The sequence below is a fragment of the Trachypithecus francoisi genome, unplaced genomic scaffold (assembly GCF_009764315.1).
Source record: "Trachypithecus francoisi isolate TF-2019V2 unplaced genomic scaffold, Tfra_2.0 Lachesis_group5, whole genome shotgun sequence".
Taxonomy (NCBI): Eukaryota; Metazoa; Chordata; class Mammalia; order Primates; family Cercopithecidae; genus Trachypithecus; species Trachypithecus francoisi.
The window spans coordinates 64,034,246-64,051,965 of NW_022681470.1; the positions used below are offsets into that span (position 1 = coordinate 64,034,246).

A 17,720-nucleotide genomic window follows, 5' to 3' on the forward strand; every position below is an offset into this window, starting at 1 on the left:
AGCTCCTTGCTGGGAAGCCATAGCTCTGGAGGGACAGACAGGTAAGGTTAGTTTACTTCCTTGAACTTTCTGTCTTCGGTGCCGCTTACAGCCTTAGGATATCTGGTATTCAGGAAAGGAGGATGAGGTAGCATTCAAAATTGGGTCCCACCTGGGCAAGAACCAGGGATTGACAGCCTGTTCTCTTTCCCCGGTGCTGGTCAGAGTTACAGAAGGTGGACTGTAAACATTGGCAAATATTGACAGAAGTCAAGGTCATGGCAAGACCATTTGGTCCACGTTTGTTGGGGAAGGATAAGCCTGCAGTTGGAAAAGACTGGTCAAATGGATTTGCATTCCCAGAAACCAGGAAATTTCTGAAACTGAGTTTTAAACCTGGCAGCTCTTTTATCGTCCTTTTGTATTTTTGCAGTTCCTCCCTATACCAGCTTCCTTACAACTGTTCTGATTTCCTGTCATAAGATTTTTTCTTTTTGTTTTCTTCAGGGAGGGGAAATCAATATAACCTCTTCTCTAGAAAGGAGGTGGTTGGGCTGATCTTAAGCAGTGTTAGAAGATCTATTTTGTTTTTCAAACCAGGTGTCTGGGCTGGGGAAATTCCAGCCTGGGGTGAGGACTTTGATCACCAGATGTTTTTTTGGTATGCGTGCTGTCTTATGGTTGCATGGTGGGTTTCTGCTTCAGATGGTACGTATGCTTTCCTTCAACTCAGCTTACCAGGCATTTGGTGTCAGTTTGCGGGGTTTTGAGGAACTCCGTGTAGAGCTTTAAGGAAGTTTACATTTCTAATATTTATTCTTCTATTGAAAAAATCTCAAATTGGCCTAATGCTCTGCACTCAATAGGAGCTTAGTATACATTTAATGATGACCCTGATCTCTGAAGTGGGTGGTTACTGTTTACTTTCCCTTTCTGTTCTGGGAGCAAAAAGAGTACCAATTTCAAAATCCTGGGAGGTCTTACTTGTTATAAACTCCAGGACCGCTCTTTGGGTAGGGGACTATTTGTTTAGAAGTGGATAACTTGTGGCTGAAATTTGAGTAAAATTCCTGTTATACTTTTGGAAATTAAACTTTGGAAATCTGGCCGGGTGCAGTGGCTCATGCCTGTAATCCCAGCACTTTGGGAGGCCAAGGTGGGCGGATCACGAGGTCAGGAGATTGAGACCATCCTGGCTAACACGGTGAAACTCCGTCTCTGCTAAAAATACAAAAAATTAGCCGGTCATGGTGCTGGGCCCCTGTAGTCCCAGCTAGTCGGGAGGCTGAGGCAGGAGAATGGGTGTGAACCCAGGAGGCAGAGTTTGCAGTGAGCCGAGATCACACTCCAGCCTGGTGACAGAGTGAGACTCCATCTCTAAAAACAAAACAAAACAAAAACAAAAAAAGAAATCTGTGGAAATCCATTGGAAGGGAAGGACATGGATGTACATGGACATGGAAGAGTACAGGAATCAGGATCAATAATCCAGCAAAAAGACACGAGGATGGGGAAATCTAATAAAGGCTCCCTGACAGCACATGATATGCCAAATGGATCTGTTTTCTTCTTCCTTCCAGCAGAGCACTGTCCAGAACTTCCTCCAGTGAATAATAGCATATTTATCGCAAAGGAGGTGGAAGGACAGATTCTGGGGACTTATGTTTGTATCAAGGGCTACCACCTGGTAGGAAAGAAGACCCTTTTTTGCAATGCCTCTAAGGAGTGGGATAACACCACTACTGAGTGCCGCTGTAAGTTAGATCTTTCTGTATCTTTGCCCATCTTGATATCCTGTTTTACTCCTTCACATCCTACTTCCTATAGGCCATGGTAAAACTTTATAAGAAAACAAAAATTCTCAATTTCTAGGAGACTTCTTTTAAAGCACTCTAGTGGAAGAGCTTCTCTTGGAAGCTCCATGATCAGATCTTGATCAGTATTAATTTAGTTGAATTAATAGAATCAATTCCCTCTATGGGAAAGCAATAATTTCTTCCAGATATTAGAACTATTTTTTTTTTGCTGTAATTTGTTTAACTTTATACTGCTTTAAAAATGTTTATGTTATGGAAAATTTAAAATATATACAAAAGCCAGAAGAGTCAAATTCACTCATAGAGATTCATCATATAATTTCATCAATTATCCACACAAGACTAATCTTGTTTCATGTATACCCTCACTTTATTATTTTGAAGAAAGTACATCATATCATTTTATTTCACCTATCATATAACTTTTGAACTGGGAATAGTTTGTATTCTCAGTTTACCAATGTGATAATTGAGATCCAGCTGATTTGCTCAAGGTCACAAAACCCATTTCTGACATCCTCTGTGGAGATGGGGAATAATTAATCCATATTCTATTTGTTACTACTAGTTTTTAAAAGAATAGTTGCATTAGTTCTCTTGTATACCTAGAGTAGAGCATACCGATACTATGATCCTTCATTCATATAACCAAACTCATATCCCTGTGCATTCTCTCCTGTCTTTTTCCACGCCGCGGGAAAAAGCACAACAAAATAAAAAATGCTAAGTAAGTGTATATTTGGCTGGATGAAAGGGAAGGAAATACTTGCCTCAAACATAGGCTCATGAATTTTGAGCCATGCTTAATATAACAGTACAATAAACATACTATTGGTAACTTTCAGTTATGTAATTAATTACTTTCAGTTGCCAATTCATGTTGTTCTTGTGCATGACAAAGCTCTTTTTTAATGTACTTAGGCCGATCTCCTCCTTTTTTTTCATTCTGCATTGATATGGCAGTACCAGGTACTTAACCCAGTTAAAAATGTGCAGTATTAGCTCTAATTTGCTGTTTTCTCACTGAAGACTGATGAGGTCTGGCCTTTGCTGTGTTGGCCTTCAGCCTTGCCCTTTCAGATTATTGCTTATTTTCTTCTTCAGTGGGCCACTGTCCTGATCCTGTGCTGCTGAATGGCGAGTTCAGTACCTCGGGGCCTGCGAATGTAAGTGACAAAATCACATTTAAGTGCAATGACCACTACATCCTCAAGGGCAGCAATTGGAGCCAGTGTCTAGAGGACCACACCTGGGCACCTCCCTTTCCCATCTGCAAAAGTAGTAAGTACAAGAGAAGCCATCAAGAATCCCCAAAACACTAATTAGTAGTGTAAACTTAGACATTTGCCACATCCCTGGGATGCTTTTCTCTTTTTTTGTATCAGGGACAGGCTTAAGATCTAGCAGACAGCCATGAAACGAGTGGAGCTCACAGAACCAAATCTCACCTCAAGAGAATACATTCCATTGCAGTGAACAGCATCCAAAGCACACTTTTTTCCTTCTCAGATAGGGGTCCTGTCCTACTAGGTCTAATGCAGGGTAGTTTGGAGCATTGACTATTTTATTTTTCAATTTCAAGACAGTGATTTAAGGTCTTTGTTTGAAAAGTAAACACAAAACAGGGGGAAAAGATCATAACTCATCTATTGCAAAATTATCTACAAGAGGCTAAAGACCCTCTTTCTATCACTACAATTCATATCTTTCAGAGTTAGTAAGTTAGGTGTGTTTATTTCATGACTTTTTCTTATGTTTATACAGACATTTAAAACAAACACACACAAATGAAATATTTAAATTAAATAAGCATTAAATGCCATTTTGCGTGTATGTATATATATGAATATACCTATAGAAATGGGACTTACTATACATATTTTTAAATTGCTTTTCTTCATGTAACTATGTACATGACCATTTTCCCAGACCAGTCCATATAGCTCTATTGCCGACTATTTAATAACTGCATATGTGTATGTCATAATTTATTATATGGCTCTCATATTATTTTAACGTTTTTCCTATTAGGAACAATGCTGAAATGAGTATTTTATACACACACATATTCTTACGTCTACGTTGTTATTTCTTTCTTTCTTTTTTTTTTTTTTTTGAGATGGAGTCTTGCTCTATTGCCCAGGCCACAGTGCAGTGGTGCGATCTTGGCTCACTGTAACCTCTACCGCCCACGTTCTAGTGATTCTCCTGCCTCAGCCTCCCGAGTAGCTGGGTTACAGGTGTCTGCCACCACGCCTGGCTAATTTTTGTATTTTTAGTAGAGACGGGGTTTCGCCATCTTGGCCAGACTGGTCTCAAACTCCTAAACTTGTGATCCATCCGCCTCGGCCTCCCAAAGTGCTGGGATTACAGGTGTGAGCCACCGTGCCTGGCTACTATGTTATTTCTATAGGATAGATTCCTAAAATGATTGCTGGATCACAGGATGCCATTATTTGCAGAATATACTTCAAATATCCAAGAAATTCTACTAAAATATATAATACATACTTGGATACAAAATAAATATTGAAAAAAATCAATGTTTTTATTTTCTATTAATAATTATTAGTTGAAATTGAAATGTAAAAATAGTTCTATTCACAAAATCTATATGAAAATTTACTGGAAGATAAAAAACAAGACTTGAATGAAAGAAAAGACATGTGTGATCTTGGATGTGTAGACTTAGTATTATAATGCAATGCTTACCAGAATTTTAAATTCAAAAATATGGAAAAAAAAACACTAATTAAAGAATCTCCTCTGGTAAGGTAGACATCTAACATTATAAATATTTTTTGGGAAAATGATGAATGATGTATATATTTGACTGGATCAAAGGGAAAGGAATACTTGCCATATTAGATAGTAAAATGTACTACAAAGTTACTATGAGCACAATAGCATTAAAATGGCAAACTGTAGGTACTACAAATTATATGTCATTAAAATAGCAAAGTATAGGTACAGATAAGTAGAACAGATTAAATCAGGAGGAAAAGTCTATTCAATGGTAATGGAATAATTATCTATTTGGAAGAAGACAAAGTTAGGGCTGTAGCTCACACCATATTCATAATACATTCCAAAAGTATTTTAAATATATAACTATAAAAAGCCAAACTATTAAATCATTAAAAGAAAATGAGATAATATATTTATTGCACTGGGATGGGGAAAGCCTTCCTAAGCAGTTTCATAAAACTCAGAAGTCATAAAGGAAGAAAATGGGCAGATTTAGTTAAATTTTTAAAAGAAAAACTTCTACATACTAAAAGACATCATAAAAGTTAAAAGATAATGGACTTGAATAAAGTATTTGCAACATATTTGATGGTTAAAGAGTTAATGTTTTTAATAAACAAAGATCCCCTAGAGATCAGTAAGGAATAAACAACCCAATAGAAAATAAGCAAAGTTAGGTAAGGACAGCAATTCCAAAAGAATGGCCCTAAACAGCACTTCTATTTCCTGATTATATGAATGGATATCGAACATTACAAATGATTATAGAACTGGAAATTAAAATTAGATATACATCTTTTATTGAGCAGAATAGCAAAAAATGAAAAGATGGATTTAATTTAATATCATTCATGATCTGAGGAAATAACCATTTATGTCAGTGAGAGTGTAAAGTGCTATCACTATTTGGATGTATTTTGGCAGTAGCTACTAAAATAATAAAAGCCAGGCATGGAAGTGCACACCTGCAGTCCCAGCTAGTCTCAGCTACTTGGGAAGCTAAGGCAGGAGGATAGCTTGAGTCCGGAAATTTGAGGCCAACCTAGACAACATAGTGAGGCCTGTCTCTATAATAAAAAAAAAAAAAAAGAAAGAAAGAAATAATAAAGACAGACAGTTTAAGAGCACGAACTATATATGCTCTTACATGAGGGAATTTGGGGTTACTTAAAACATGCATACACATACTATTATATATACAGTTAAATTACATGCATATAATATCATTTTATGTCATTAGCTTGACACAAGTTTCAAGTATTTCCTTATTTCTTCCAAATATTTTCTGTTTTACTCTATTTTAATTCAGTAGTTTCTATTCTAGCTCTTAACCACAGAATCCCTGTCTTTTTATGTCACTTCATTATCTAAATCTAGGATGAGCTCCCTAGGTTTCTGAATAAACCATATTCTTTCTGTTTATTCTTTCTGTTTACCACATTGTCTCCTTTTGTTCAAAATTGTACTCATAAAAGTTACCAGAACTCTGGTGGACTGGAATCCCCCAAAAAACTCCTGGAAATTCTTCTTGCTTTCCTCTATTCAGCCTTTGAGCTCAGTCTTTGAGCTTTAAAAAATTACAGTGTATTAACTGCATATGTAATATTAATACACCTTTGTTGTAGAAAAATATAGAAAATAAAAGATGGGACCAATTATCTACAAGCCTACCATCTAAGGATAAGGGCATTAAGTATTTTGGCATATAACTTTACATACTTTTCTTCTGTGCTTATGTTTGTGTAACCATGATTTACAAAAATAATATTATATATACTCTTTCATGATCTGCTGTTTTTATTCAACGATTTGTTTAAAAGACTTTTATTTTTCAGTAAATATACACCAACATAATCATTGTTAGCCACTATTTTTGATCGACATGTTTAGTGTCCTGTGGTCTCAGAGCTGACTGGGACCTTAGAGATGGCATTATTTAACCTGCTTATCTGTAATATTAGGAAGGAAGCCAAGAGGTGCAAAATGGCTTTAGTGCTACATAGCTAGTGGAAGAGTCAATATCAAGACTCAACAACTCCTAATACATCATCCTGCTTTCTTTCCACAGTTCCACAGACTCGTCCTCTTCCCTTCCAGCCATGTTCTTCCCTATGTCTTTTTCTTTAGAGACAGAGTCTTGTTCTGTTGCCCAGGCTGGAGTACAGTGGCACGATCTTGGCTCACTGCAACCTCCACCTCCCAGGTTCAAGCGATTCTTGTGCCTCAGCCTCCCAAGTAGCTGGGATTACAGGCACTCACCCACACTGGGCTAATTTTTGTATTTTTAGTAGAGACTGGGTTTCACCATGTTGGGCAGGCTGGTCTCAAACTCCTGACCTGAGATAATCCACCCACTTTGGCCTCCCAAAGTGGTGGGATTACAGGTGTGAGCCCCTGCTCCCACCTTCTCCCCTTTTTCTGATACTCTCCTTGATACCGTTTGGATGTGTGCTCCTGCTCAAATCTCATATTGAATTGTAATCTCCAGTGTTGGAGGTGGGGCTTGGTGGGAGGTGACTGGATCATGCAGGTGGATTTCTCATGAATGGTCTAGCACCATCTCCCTAGGTACTGTCCTCGTGACAGCGAGTGAGTTCTCATGAGATCTGGTTGTTTAAAAGTGTGTAGCACCTCCTCCCTCTCTCTCTTGTTCCTGCTCCAGTTGTGTGAGATGCCTCGCTCCCCCTTTGCCTTCTGCCATGATTGTAAGTTTCCCGAGGCCTCCCCAGAAGCTGAGCAGATGCCAGCACCATGCTTCATGTACAGTCTGCAGAAATGTGAGCCAGTTAAACCTCTTTTCTTTATAAATTACCCAATCTCAGGTATTTCTTTATCACAATGTGAGATGGACTAATACACTCATGCTTCACAACTCTTATCCAGGGGATGTCAGCTTCCATTTGAGCTCACACACTTCATCTCCTCTCTCATGGAGTTATTTCTTCAGCCTTCACCTATGGCCCAATTTTTATTTTCTTGTATGTTAATGATTAGCTTCTCTACAACTTAAAATTTCTTTCCCTGAGCTCCTGCTAGTCAGATAATACTCCCAAATCCCTACTAACTCAGAAGATAAGCTGGGGGAAAGCTCTTTCCCATGGACAAATATGATTTAGAAGAGAAGGAAATGAATGAAGAACATGTTTCAAGATCCCACAGGTGTTGCTCTGAGGATGTCAGGTGCTGGCATAAACAGCTGCAATTAGGGGTGCTGTTCATTGAGCATGCCTGGCCCTCACAGCTGTCACTTCTATACTCCTTTCTGTCAGGGGACTGTGACCCTCCTGGGAATCCAGCTCATGGCTATTTTGAAGGAGATAATTTCACCTTAGGATCCACCATTAGTTATTACTGTGAAGACAGGTAAGTGAACACAGCTTGTCAAGTGCCAGATCTTGCCCCTTGGCAGCATTATTTTTGGGAATAACCCAGCCTGTGTCTACCTGGTCGTCTGATTTCCTACTGCTGCAGGATTCTGAGCTCATTCTGATTTTGAGAACTGCTTTGGCCCTCTGCCAGCTCTCCTCAATCCCTAGAAGATGGACTGATCCTACTAAAGTATCCTACTTACCCCAGTGCAAGTATCTCTTTCTTCTCTTTACCAAGACAAGATAAATTATTTTAAATGTATGGGTTTGGCTGGGTGTGGTGGCTGACACCTGTGATCCCAGCACTTTGGGATGCCAAGGTGGGTGGATTGCTTGAGGTCAGGAGATCAAGACCAGCCCTGGCCAACACGGCAAAACCCTCGTCTCTACTAAAAATACAAAAATTAGCTGGCCATGGTGGTGCATGCCTGTAATCCCAGCTACTCAGGAGACTGAGGCATGAGAATTGCTTGAACCCAGGAGGTGGAGGTTGCCGTGAGCCTAGATGGTGCCACTGCACTTCAACCTGGGTGGAGAAGTGATACTCTGTTTTAAAACTAAATAAATAAATAAATTAAATGTATGGGTTTTTTTTTTGGTTGTTGTTGTTTTTGAGACAGTGTCTCCCTCTGTCACCCAGGCTGGAGTGCAGTGGTGTACTCATAGCTCACTGCAACCTCTGCCTCCTAGGCTAACGTGATCCTCCCACCTCAGCCTCTCTAACAGCTGGGACTACAGGCATGGACCACCATGCTTGGCTAATTTTTTAAGGATTTTGTAGAGACGGAGTCTCCCTATGTTGCCCAGGCTGATCTTGAACTCCTGAGCTCAAGTGATCCTTCCACCTTGGTTTCCCAAAGTGCTGGAATTACAAACATGAATCACCATGCCTGGCCTAAAATATATGTTTTTCTAAAAAAAAAAAAAAAAAAAAAATCAGAGAATATAAATGCTAAAAAACAAATACGGAAGTGCAAAAATATAAAGACTTAGTGTATAGATCCTTAAAGCCCCCTAATTAACTCAGAGTCATGTGGCCTCACTGGCATTTCAATCTCATTATATACCTTCAATACACTTTGCAGGTAACTCTCATGTTTTTCTGTTTAAAAGCTTTTGCTCCTTTTTAGCCCCTTCGCTGAGATTTATTTGCAGGCTGTCTCTCACTTTCTACTCCTTTCTAGAGCTTAGATGCCAGATGCCTTTTTAGGTTATTGAATGATAAAGTGCTTCTATCACTCTCCCCACCCAAAACCTGTGTGCGTAAACACCTCATTCAGAATCTCACACTTCTCCATGTTTTATGGGTTGACTCTTCACTTGAGTCCTCCCCACCTCCAGGAGAATGGTTTTACTTTGAACTGCTTTGAAATACCGAGATAACTTAAGCATGCATTGAGGCTCAAGGGCGGGGAGGTGGATTCCATCACAGCATGAAATACTGAAAAACAACTACACAAAACCAGTCTCCATTACCAAATTCAGAAAGTGGAAAAGCTAAGCATTGTTCTAATTTCGGTTCAGGTACTACTTAGTGGGCATGCAGGAGCAGCAGTGCATTGATGGGGAGTGGAGCAGTGCACTTCCAGTCTGCAAATTGATCCAGGAAGCTCCCAAACCAGAGTGTGAGAAGGCACTTGTAAGTAGGTGGCTCGTGTCTATCTTGTTCACAGCTGGATCTCCAGGACCTGGCATCACTCCTGGCATATGCTCCGTATATATCTGTTTAATGTGGGATATTTTGTTTTTGAATGGGTTGGCCTTGGCCTGGCTATAGAAGGGGCTCACAAACTATTAGCTCACATTTTTGTAAATGGAAGTTGGAAGTTCCCATTCGCCACCATCATCACAAATACCTCATGAGACCCTGTTGGTAGAAGTTGGTGTCTCATGTGCCTTATAGATCAGTGGTCCCCAACCTTTTTGACACCAGGGATGAGTATCATGGAAGATGACTTTTCCACGGATGGGAGTGGGGAGAGTGGGGATAGTTTGGGGACGATTCAGGTGCATTACATTTATTATGTACTTTATTTCTATTATTATTACATTGTAATGCATAATAAAATGATTATACAACTCACCATAATGTAGAATCAGTGGGAGCCCTGAACTTGTTTCCTGCAACTAGAGGGTCCCATCTAGTTAGGAGTGATGGGAGACAGTGACAGATTATCAGGCATTAGATTCTTATCTGGGAGTGATGGGAGACAGTGACAGATCATCAGGCATTAGATTCTCATAGAGGAGTCAACCTAGATCCCTCGCATGAGCAGTTCACAATAGGGTTCACGCTCTTAGGAGAATCTAATGCCACCGCTGACCTGACAGGAGGTGGAGGTCAGGCAGCAATGTGAGCAAGGCAGAGTGGTTATAAATACAGCTGAAGCGTTGCTTGCCTGCCCACTGCTCACTTTTTGCTGTGTGACCCAGTTCCTAACAGGCCATGGACCAGTACTGGTCTGTGGCCCTGGGTTTGGGGATCCCTGTTATAGAGCAAGGCACATAAGCACAATGCATGATAATTGGAAAAGTCTCTAAAATCCTTCTAGACTCCAAAACTAAACAAACAACACTGAACAGATCCATTTTCATTGAGATTCTTCTTTTAGTACATCTTTATTATTGGGATAATATTAATAAGTATATTTAAGCCAGAAGATATAAGTGATTCATCATGTTGAAAACCCAAATCTTTACTTAAGCTAGCCTGGTTCTGAGCCCCCATTCAGAGAGCTAACTGCTGCTCACTGGCTTCAGAGTATATAGCTGGGTCTCAGTCCTTACGTTGTCACTTGTAAAATATTTTCTTTCTTCAGCTTGCCTTTCAGGAGCATAAGGACCTCTGTGAAGCCATAGAGAACTTTATGCAACAATTAAAGGAAAGTGGCATGACAATGGAGGAGCTAAAATATTCTCTGGAGCTAAAGAAAGCTGAGTTGAAGGCAAAATTGTTGTAACACTGCAGCTGAGCAGATGTAATAGAAATAAACCTATGAATAAAATTTCTTCTTGGTTCTGAAATTGGTTTCAGATGTACCTCTTATTGGGCTGAAATTGCCAACTGCAGTTGTATAATGCACCGTGTGTGTGTGTGTGTGTGTTGTTCTCAGAATGTGAAAAGGCCAAATGTAGTGGTTGTCTAAGGCCAGAATTAGCAACATATTATTGGAGCATAGAGGGCTTAATTTCCAGTCTGTAAGGAGAATGGGAAAACTCTGATCTCAGCCGAGAGGGTACCCTGTCTTTTAACACGAGACCATGAATTAGGAAACCAAAACTAACTGCAACTTATTAGGCAAAAATTAACCTTCCATTTTGGAAAAGATGTTTAGAATAGTTACATCCTTAAAAATGACACACTGGGACAGAAGGAGAGCTAAGACCCAAACTCTCCTCCCAGTCTTGCCCACATCTGGCTTATGGAAACAGGTTTCCAAGTCTTCTGCAGGAAAATCGCTTACTGCCTCTTGAATGAAACCTCGTCCTGCATGGTAGATTAGAGATGGTGCAACACAAGTGAATATATTTCTTCTCTTTTTTAGAAACAAAAATTTTAAACTATTTTTTACTTAAATTGTCCTTTTTTAGAGGGTAGAAGGAATAAGAATCCTAAGGCTTTCAATCAAGATGTCATACTGAGCTGGTGTGACAAGCTTCTCCCACCTCTCATTCTGACTGCTACCTGGAACACATATGATATCTGGATAAAATGCAACCAAAATATATAAGCCAGCTTGAAATAATGGAAAATCGCTAGGTAGAGTTATGAAGGGGGATAAAAGATGGACTCTTAAGTACCCTGGAGTCTACTAGCAGACACACACATAGCATTCTTTTAGAGTGGTTAGAATGAACTAAACATTTTTCAGACTACAGTGGGCTATTAGAGCTCAGGTGAGAGGAGATTCACTTCTGTCTGGGAGGAGGAGGCAAGAATATCGTCAAGGAAGAAGTCACAGTTATTTGGGCCTTCAAAAGTGAGTGAGAATTGGAGACAAAGATTAAGGAGCTCATTCCTGATGGAAAGAATATTTGACAAATGGAGTAAGACAATAATTTTTTTTTTTTTTTGAGACAGAGTTTCGCCCTTGTTGCCCAGGCTAGAGTGCAATGGCGCACGATCTCAGCTCACCACAACCTTCACCTCCTGGGTTCAAGCAATTCTCCTGCCTCAGCCCCCTGAGTAGCTGGGATTACAGGCATGCACCAACACACCTGGCTAATTTTGTATTTTTAGTAGAGACAGGGTTTCTCTACGTTGGTCAGGCTGGTCTCAAACTCCTGACCTCAGGTGATCTGCCAGCCTCAGCCTGCCAAAGTGCAGGGATTATAAGCGTAAGCCACCACGCCTGGCCAATAATAAGAGTTTTAACCAAGTAAATTCATTCCTAGGATTAATCTAACTGGAGCAAAATGATTTGAAATTGAAGTTACTTCTTATTTATATATATTGTCTATCTAGGAGGACCTTACGAGCATTTGAAATGTCTACTCTTAGGAAAATTTTGAATAAATTTGGTACTTCAAATGTAATGCAGACTTATGCAGTGATAAATATGAGGAAGTAGAAAATCTTAAACATATAACCTTAAGTAAAAACAGAATATTTAATAAGGGCTTACGATTGCGTTTATGTTAAACCTTTATTCTTGTGGGAAAGAACTAGACAATAATAGGCACAGATAAAAACAATTGTCTTAGAATGCAGAATTATAGGTGTTTATTCTCTTAAAGCTTTTTGATGTTGTAAAATGAATTTCTAATAATAATTTTAGAAGGCACTGCACAGAGGCAAAAAAATTGGGATATGTTTAGGAACTTGCACATAGCCTGGACTGGCCTAGATGAAGCATGGAAATTGGTGAGAGAGAAGGTGGCTGGAAAGATAAGTCAAAGTCAGTTTATGGAGGGTTTTGAATGACATGCCAGAGAATGTACACTTGCTTTTGGTAGGCAGAGAATTTACACTTGTTTTTTGGCAGTCAGACCATGGAGACATGGAAGCCTTTCAAACAAGGAAGTAATAAGGACAGAACATAAAGAAAGATTCCTCTCACAATGCTGGTTGTATTATTGGTCGATGAGGGAAAAGAACTAAGAGAAACCAATGAAAGGACTCCTGCAATAGTCCATACCAGAGGCACTATCAACCCAAACTGGTTTGGTGGCAGCAGAAATGAAAAAGAAGCAGCAGACACGAGAGGTATTGCAAAACTCATATCAAAACAACCTGCCAACTAATCAAACATTGAAGGGTGAGGGAGAGGAGGAGTTCAAAAGTGAATCTGAAATTTTATTCCTGAGAACCAGAGGTCAGAAAAAGTTGGGGTCAGAAAGTGAAGCTTGTTTGCAGGAAATAAGAAATTCTTCTTTGGATGTGCAGAGGGTGAAGTGCTTGTAAGATGTCCAGTGAGCAATAAAAAAAACCCAAGAAAGTAAGTCTTGAGTTTGGGAGAGTAATCAGAAATAACGTAGTGCTGGCTAGTCTTCTTACTGGTGATAGTTAAAGTTGTGACAGAAAGCAAGATCATTAAAACTGCGAAGATAATTTTCTTTTAAAAGAAGAGCCTGAGATATATCTATATTTAGGAATGAGAAAGAGGAAGAGGAGGTAACAATAACTAAGAAAGAGAAATCAGTTAAGTTAAAGGAATCAGGAAAATTTAGTGTCATGGAAGCCAAAGGAGAAGAGTTTCAGAAAGGAAATGATCAACAGTGACAAAGGCTGCAGACAGATCATAAGAAATGAATTAAAGGTATTTTGGACTTGGACCTAAGGGCATGCCTCAGAGAGACATGTCAGTAGAAGAGTGGGTAGAAGCCAGATGGGAAAGCAACAGGCGGAGTGATGAATGAGAAAGAACAGGCAGGTAGAATAAACCATACCTTTGAGAAGTTCAGCATCACACTAAAGAAGAAAGGTGGAATTTACAGTATTGGCAAAATTGAAGGGACATTTCAGGATGAGAGATGCATTGAAGATGAGGCAGGAAGAGAAGAAACAACTCTCCTCTGAATGAGGAGTGAATAGGAGGGAAAATTTGACACTGATAAAGCTAAGGTAGAATGATTTTTAGTAAAGTAGGAGGTAAGAGCATCTGCTGAGAGGGAATGTGACAATTTGGTGATCTTGAGAGAAAAATCTGCCAGAGTCACTGTGGAAAGTAAACGAAAGGACTTCAATACATTGGGAAACTGTACTTTAAAGAAACAGCAGCTTTAAAGGTGGTATTTCTTCCAATTTAGTGCTCAAGACTGTGCAATCTGGAATCTTCCTCTACGTTCATTCTTGTCAAATCAGTGTCTCACCTTGGTGACCTAGTGCATGGTTTCTTTACATCTAGTATCCTTATCACTTTTATCTAATGATTTCTACCTTTTACTCAAATGTCACATCTTCTGTAAAAAACTTCCTTGATTAACTCAACCTGTTGTAGTTTAGCTCCTTTTCTGAAACTCTTCTTGGTCTTTTATATTTATTACAGAAAAAGTGAAGTTCTCAGAAAGAGTAGCCTTTTAATAGCAGACTTCTGAGCACACAAATCTTAACCTTGAGGATTAGTAGCTTAATTGGACAATGTCAGCGCTTGTGGCCTTTTTAGATCTATGTGAGAAGAAACACGGCTGGTCCTTCATTGTGTTCTTCTGAGCACACTAGATAGATCAACTTCTGGAGACCCTCTGGTGCCTGACATGTAGCAGTAGTTAACATTTGCTGAACTCTGAATATGTTCTAGATAACTCAGCACATAGTGGAAACCCAATACATGTTTGATAAATTCCACACCTTTTGTAATTCCTTGGGGTGGGATAGAGACAAGCTCTGGGCAAGAATGTCAGTTCTTAAACTCCAGGAAAACCTACTGGACCTAGTGTCATGGAAAGTGGATCATTTTTGCGGAGCCTGTCTGAACCTCACAGTATCTAAGGTTTTCAGGCTAGCTGGACTGTAACTTGCATAACCCTTGTGTGTTTATGAAAAGAAAAAAGAATTCTGGCTTCAATTACCTTTCCACTTAGGGGAAATGGTTGGCAGAGGAGAAAATAAATGATTGCAACATGTTATGAAGAATGAGGACTAGCAAAGAGGAAGGAGCTTAGGTAAACAGTGCTGCTTTATTTCTGCTGTTAATCATTCATTGGGCCTATCAGAGCTTCTGCCCATCTATTTCCATCCAGCCATCCCTGACCAGCCAACTGCATGGTTGACATTCAGGGACTTTTTGGTGGAGCAATTACCAATCAACTTCAGGGTATTATGATAAACTCTGATCTGGGCAGGAACCAGGACTACATAGATCAAATCAGTTGTCTTCTTTGAGAAACTATCCAAGATATCATCATAGAGTCTTCTGCGCTTCCTCAACTACCAAAGGTCGGTGGACTACTAAACCCTTGGGGTAGCTTGGAGGAAAGGCTGGTGGTTTGCCCCTTTAAGGAGTGCAGGATTAGAAGGATAAAACAGAGACAAAAGCTTGGAGGTGTTTTCAGCAGAAATCTTTTCAGGATCGCTGTATTAGGGGGATGTATGACTTGAAAAGTACTTTAACCCCATCTGAGCCTCAAGTTTTAAAAATTATAAATGGAGGAATAATATTGCATTCTAATAAAATAAGCTAAAGAAGAAGAGGTGTAAGGTGTTGCTCTTGTTACTGTATCTAAAAGACAGGTGTGTTGGTTGGTTGATCTTTCACCATCTTCCCATATCAGAGAGTTGAGGCAAGGGGTCAACCAGACTTTTCAAAGGGTTCACAGGAAGCCTGCTTCTCGTAGTCTACATTCTGAAAACTTGGGCCATTTCTTTTTTTCTGAGATTTGATTAACCACTCCAAATCTCCTCCACCATTGACAGCAAAGATGTTTAGATTTGGTAATAAGGAGGACACTGGCCAGCCTCCAGTTGGTCTCCGAAGCTAGCAGGCTTAGTCGTCCTCACCTTCTTTACTTTCTTAATTTGACGATGCTGATAACCCTTCCTTCTTGAAATTCTCTTCTTTCTTGGTTGACCAGGATATAGTACCATTCTGGTCCTCATTTTAATTCTTCAACCACTTGTCTCTTTGCTGATTCCTATTCTATCTCTAAATATGGTAACACCAAGAGAATAAAAAGTAGACTACAGAAGAGGCAGAAGCATCAAAGAAAGTTGGCATTAAGCTTAGCGATACGTTTGAATGTAGTATGAGCAGAGAATAAAGGAGCTGATAGAAAAATAAAGAGATTTGGCTGGGCGCAGTGGCTCACGCCTGTAATCCCAGCACTTCGGGAGGCCGAGGCTGGTGGATCGCCTGAGGTTGGGAGTTCGAGACCAGCCTGACCAACATGGAGAAACCCTGTCTCTACCAAAAATACAAAATTACCCAGGCATGGTGGCATATGTCTGTAATCCCAGTTACTTGGGAGGCTGAGGCAGGAGGATCGTTTGAACCTGGGAGGTGGAGGTAGGGGTGAGCCAAAATCATGCCATTGCACTCCAGCTTGGGCAACAAGAGTGAAACTCCATCTCAAAAACAAAACAAAACAAAACAAAAAACAAAAAACAACCCCCTCCCCCCCAAAAAAAAACAAAAAAAGAGATTCTGAGAAGGGTGGGAAAGTGTGGAAGCAAATTTTTTCTGGAGTTTGTAAATGATATAATTGAGAGCCTAGGTGTAAGGAAGAAGACACTCAGCCCGAGACTGGAGAAAAATATTATCCTTTCACAAGGTATCTGCACTTTAAAAGGGGGAAGTTAGACAAAATAAATATCTTAACTTAAAAAGTAACTTCTCATGGAGGGAGAAATTTGAGGACTAAAGGCTGTTTCAGTGTCTCTCAAATTGTACTGCATTGCTAAGTGCTAATAGTATTTTTCACAAGGGACCCGGCATGCTGACTAAAGTTCTTGAGTTGGTTCCATTTCGGCAGGAATTTAAAAGATGATGTCCTTGAAATATGAAAGCGTTTGCTAGAGTAGCCTCAGCTTTTCAGTGAGCAGTTACAGAATTGTAGAATTTGTTCATCTAGGTTTAATGTCATCATTTCAGAGATGGAGGTAACTGATATTCAAGAAGCTGATATAGCTTCTTCAAGATCACAGACTTAGTATGTGGTATTGCTGGAACTCCAACTTGGGTCTTCTCAGCTCGCGAGTTCTAGCCTCCATTCCCATATTCTGTGGCCAGCTGGTTTCTGCTGAGGGACCATCAGGAGTAGTTATGGTGAACTGCAAATGCTGTAATTGGAGAAGAGTTAGGATGCAACCTGATGGTTTGTTAGGGAAGTCTAGTCACTGTATTATCTCTCTTCAAAACTGACAAAGCATTTCACACACATTATTTCATTTGGTCCTCAGTGAGACAGTCATTCTCACTCTAAAGATAAAATTAAATTGAATTTCATTCCTTTTAGATTTATTGTTATTTATTCTGTCTTATTCCTTCCTCCGTGTAAATTTTAAGCTAGTTAAATTCTGGAGCTCAAATTAGGTCTTTCTAAAGGCAGTGAAAGAAATCTCTGCAAAATAAGGAGGAACTCTTTTCTCTTCCTCTGCAGCTGCAAAAAAGCCAATGATAATCTGCGTGACAAAACTGACCTTGCAAATGTTTTTTCTAACAAAGGAGTCACAGGATTATATAAAACAATTACAATACCACGTTAGAGATGGAAAGTTGAATAAGTACCTTCCTTGTCTTCAAGGAATTCACAGTGTATTTCGGGAGGCAAAAGCAAATAGACAGTTATGATACAAAGCAATGTTTCAATTAAGGTGTTAGCCAAGTACTGGAAGAACAGAAAACACTGGCATCTCATGATGAAGTCAGGC

General features: G+C 39.6%; 2 protein-coding genes across 5 annotated transcripts in view; both read left to right on the forward strand.

Annotated features, from left to right (window-relative positions):
- Positions 1-327: 327 nt before the first annotated feature.
- On the forward strand, positions 328-10,936 carry C4BPB (complement component 4 binding protein beta). Of its 2 annotated transcripts, none has more exons than XM_033197455.1 (6): positions 328-687; positions 1,560-1,733; positions 2,901-3,077; positions 7,814-7,907; positions 9,437-9,551; positions 10,732-10,936. In XM_033197455.1, the coding sequence occupies exons 1-6, from the start codon at positions 630-632 to the stop codon at positions 10,870-10,872; spliced, it is 759 nt and encodes a 252-aa protein (XP_033053346.1). In that variant the 5' UTR covers positions 328-629; the 3' UTR covers positions 10,873-10,936. The 2 variants fall into 2 exon arrangements, with proteins under 2 accessions (XP_033053346.1, XP_033053347.1); XM_033197456.1 differs by having other exon boundaries at positions 1,563-1,733.
- Positions 10,937-15,078: 4,142 nt separating this feature from the next.
- Positions 15,079-17,720, forward strand: part of C4BPA (complement component 4 binding protein alpha) — a 40,609-nt gene continuing 37,967 nt past the window's right edge. For 2 of the 3 annotated variants that reach the window (XM_033197991.1, XM_033197992.1), the window contains exon 1: positions 15,087-15,290. The gene's annotated coding sequence lies outside the window, so the exon portion shown is untranslated. Of the gene's footprint in view, positions 15,291-17,720 lie in introns of all 3 variants that reach the window. The other variant, XM_033197993.1, reaches the window with a different exon arrangement.

Bases quoted from the DNA above. Each gene is read 5' to 3' on its own strand.
- C4BPB (XM_033197455.1), top strand. From the start codon at position 630: ATGTTTTTTTGGTATGCGTGCTGTCTTATGGTTGCATGGTGGGTTTCT. The intron at 688-1,559 runs GTACGTATGCTT...TCTTCCTTCCAG, and splicing joins GTGGGTTTCTGCTTCAGATG to CAGAGCACTGTCCAGAACTT. The intron at 3,078-7,813 runs GTAAGTACAAGA...CCTTTCTGTCAG, and splicing joins CTTTCCCATCTGCAAAAGTA to GGGACTGTGACCCTCCTGGG.